Genomic DNA, 3,361 nt, shown 5'->3' with positions numbered 1-3,361 from the left:
TTGCATCTAAACAGGTTTAGATCAAAGATCCTCCCTAATTTCTTGCCTAGCAATTATTGATTGATGTAGACTCTACTAATTAATGATGATAGGATTAGCTTTTCTTTAAAAAAAAAAGTTTTTATAAAAAACTAAGGCTAAATTGAAAACAACACTGCTAAAATTTGGATTTGCGATTCGTTTAGTTGCTAAAGTTTTTATAAAGTTTTTATTCCACTTGCATTAGCGATTCGTTCATCCATATTTTCCATTAAGTGCCACATAAGCTTACCACACGTGTTTAGTTTATTCACTAAAATAATGCCATGTCATTTTTTAATTTTGTTTAGGTTACAAAAAAAAAAAAAAAAATTGTTGCAATTAACTTAAAAGTGTTTTCTAAGATGCTATTGACTCGTATGTAGTAGAAATGGTTGGGAATGAGATCCCCGTCCCAAACTTTCCTTGTTTCCATCCTTATAACTCATAGTTTCTGTGTCTAAGTTGCTAACTCAGAAATGTTTTTTGCAAAAAGATAGAAATGTTAAATATAGTTTGTAGTTAAGCTAGCATTTTCACTTGTGTACTTTAGAAGCAATAATGTTTGCTAAAACTTTAGTCATAATTGATAAATTGCCACTTTGAAGCACTTAGCCTTTTTGCTTACCAAAAAAGAACAGAAAAAAGGGGAAGTAAAATATTCAATAAGTAGGTTAATTAAGCTTGAACAGAATTAAGGCTAATTGCAATTCATGATGCCAACTTTGCAAGCCATTATGGCAATTCAAATCTTTAAACACCTGTTCACATCTATAGAAGCAATAAAACATAAACACTCCAAAAACATCTTAATGCTTTATTTGTTCAATAAAGCTTTCTAAATTCTTAAAAGAAGAATCACCTTCGATAACACTCTTTTTAGCCATCTCCTTCAGCTTCAATGCACTTGTTTTTATACCATCATCAAAGAGCAATGTTTTTATCTTTGTGTTGATTTCATGCCTGGTGATAATCCCATTTTCATCTGGGTTCAACCCTAAACCAACCTTCCAAACATCACATATGTAACTCTTATTTTGGAATTGATCTGTAAAGTAAGGCCAGCATAGAAATGGGACTCCCATGCTTATACCCTCCAAGGTTGAATTCCATCCACAATGGCTTAGAAAACATGTAGTAGAAGGGTGAGCTAGCACCTGCTCTTGAGGTGCCCAATTAACAATCCTTCCACGATCAGCTATTCTTGTTCTAAACCCATCCAGGAATTCAGAAAGTGCTTCATTGATGATATCTGACCGAAAAACCCACAAAAATGGTTGGCCTACGTGTTCAAGTCCAAGTGCAAGTTCATCCAATTGTTGTTGGTTGAAGGTTGATGTGCTACCAAAGGAAGCATAAATGACTGAATCCACAGGTTGTTTATCAAGCCAACTTAGGCAAGTTGAATCCTCTGGCCAAAAGCTTCCAATATGACTGCCTGATTGATTGGCCAAAAGTAATGGGCCAACGGGCATGATTTCAGGAATTAAATTTAAGGCCAATGAGTCAAGTTCATAGACTGAGTTGCAGAGAAGCCAGTTGCATTGTTTGACAAAATGGTTCATCTTGAAAACATGTCCAAATAAAAATTCTTGACACTCTGAGTCTTCAGGGCAGCTCCATGGCAACTTTGTGCTTGTCCATGCAGGGATTTCCTTTGACAGCCAAACCGACTCATTTTTTAATGGAGTTCCTACAGGGCCAAATTATTTTTATCAAAATCAAACAAGTACCATATAATATATCAATTGTTTAATATAAAAATAACATATATATGAACTTTATCCCCTTTTGCATTTTTCTTTTCATTTAAAATAAAATCTTAACCATGAAATGTTAATTGACATAGGGTCATTGGCAAAATAGTAGTTAATTATTACCTTGAGTATCTATAATTCCATCTTGAATAAGCTTTGGGATACTTAGTATGATGGCCAAGGTTGCTGGTCCAGCAGGCCAAAATATAGCCATTTTAATTCCCATCTTCTCAGCTACTTCGAGTGCCGGCACAACCATTCCATCAGTAATGACACAACTGATACACTCATCATCAGACTCGTTAATTTTCTCAATCAAGTTCTTGAAATGACCTGGCATAATTTCTAGAAAACTATTGATCAGCTTAATAGTATCATTTCGATCATCGCCGGGTTCTAGACCATCTGGGAATGAGACTAGCCTTATTGGGCTCATCGTTGTAATTGTATGACAAAGAGAAGGCTAATGAGTTAGGATTGAGAGTTTGGGAAGTTTTGAATAAATTGTACAAGCACTATAGTGGAGCAATGGGAACCCCATGTGGTGCTAGTGCTATTAGGACTAGTGAGTTTGGTAGTAGTGATGTTGCTACCATGTCCTCCATGCTAAATGGATTTGGTAGTGCAGAGGAGAGGATGAAGAAGTACAATAACATTTACAAACAACATTTAGCAGATTAGGATAGTGTAAAATGCAAATCTGAATGGGACTGATACTTGTTAGAAGCTAGTGTAGATCTAGAGACGGAAGACTTTGATATTCTTGATTGGTGGAGGGTGAATTCTTCAAGATAAGGGATCCTTTCTCAAGTTGCCTGTGATGCTTTGGCAATTCTCATCTCTACCGTTGCATCAGAATCTGCATTTAGCACAAGGGGTCGTGTCTTGGATCCTTTCCATAGCTCATTGTCTCCCAATACTATTGAAACTTTGATTTGTATGCAAAATTGGTTGAGGTCCAAGGATTCAACTTAACAAATTAACCTACGAGAGGCAATGGATGAAGTGGAAAACTATGAACTTGAATCGGGTAATGTGTTTATGTTCTTTTCTAATTTTCTACTTTTGTTATTTATAAATTCTCTTGTATTTTTTTTTTTTGGGGTTATTTATTTATTTGTGAGTTATTATTTATATACAATTTTTTTTTCCTTTTTAGAGCTTGCACCAAAACCCACTATGGGTACAGATTCTGCTCTAGACTAATTTGGAAGGTGGGGTTGTTTTTTGGACTTAGCTACCTAAGGTAACTTAAAATTTTTATGTTGTTAGGTTCTAAGGTCTTAGGATTTTATGTATTTAGAACTCTAATTTGTAATGTTGGCAAACCATGATCAAAACAATGTATTTAGTCTTGTTTAGGCTTGCTCAAAATTGGTTTATTATTGTAAAGTTGGAATCGAGTGGCTGCAGAAGTACTTGGGACTTTCGGCCTGGCTCGATCGATCGAAGAATAGACTCGATCGATCGAAAATCGCACAGGTTGTTTTTTTCTGCAGAATTTCCAACTCAGCCCTACTTCATTAAACGTTTAGGGTTTTATGTTTTTACCCTAGGTATATAAACAAAACCCTAGCCACGTTTTT

General features: G+C 35.3%; 1 protein-coding gene across 1 annotated transcript; it reads right to left on the bottom strand.

Moving 5' to 3' along the window:
- Positions 1-660: 660 nt before the first annotated feature.
- On the bottom strand, positions 661-2,211 carry LOC136069116 (UDP-glycosyltransferase 83A1-like). Its single transcript, XM_065777305.1, has 2 exons — positions 1,899-2,211; positions 661-1,711 (listed from the first exon to the last, which is right to left on the bottom strand). Exons 1-2 carry the CDS (start codon positions 2,209-2,211, stop codon positions 828-830), a joined length of 1,197 nt encoding a protein of 398 aa, XP_065633377.1. The 3' UTR covers positions 661-827.
- Positions 2,212-3,361: the final 1,150 nt, after the last annotated feature.

The sequence above is a fragment of the Quercus suber genome, unplaced genomic scaffold (assembly GCF_002906115.3).
Source record: "Quercus suber isolate HL8 unplaced genomic scaffold, Cork oak 2.0 scaffold_152, whole genome shotgun sequence".
In the NCBI taxonomy this organism is placed as follows: Eukaryota; Viridiplantae; Streptophyta; class Magnoliopsida; order Fagales; family Fagaceae; genus Quercus; species Quercus suber.
Note: the sequence above shows the minus strand (reverse complement) of the source record. Positions and strands in the feature narration are given on the sequence as shown.

Bases quoted from the DNA above. Each gene is read 5' to 3' on its own strand.
- LOC136069116 (XM_065777305.1), bottom strand. From the start codon at position 2,211: ATGAGCCCAATAAGGCTAGTCTCATTCCCAGATGGTCTAGAACCCGGC. The intron at 1,712-1,898 runs GTAATAATTAAC...TTGGCCCTGTAG, and splicing joins TGGAATTATAGATACTCAAG to GAACTCCATTAAAAAATGAG.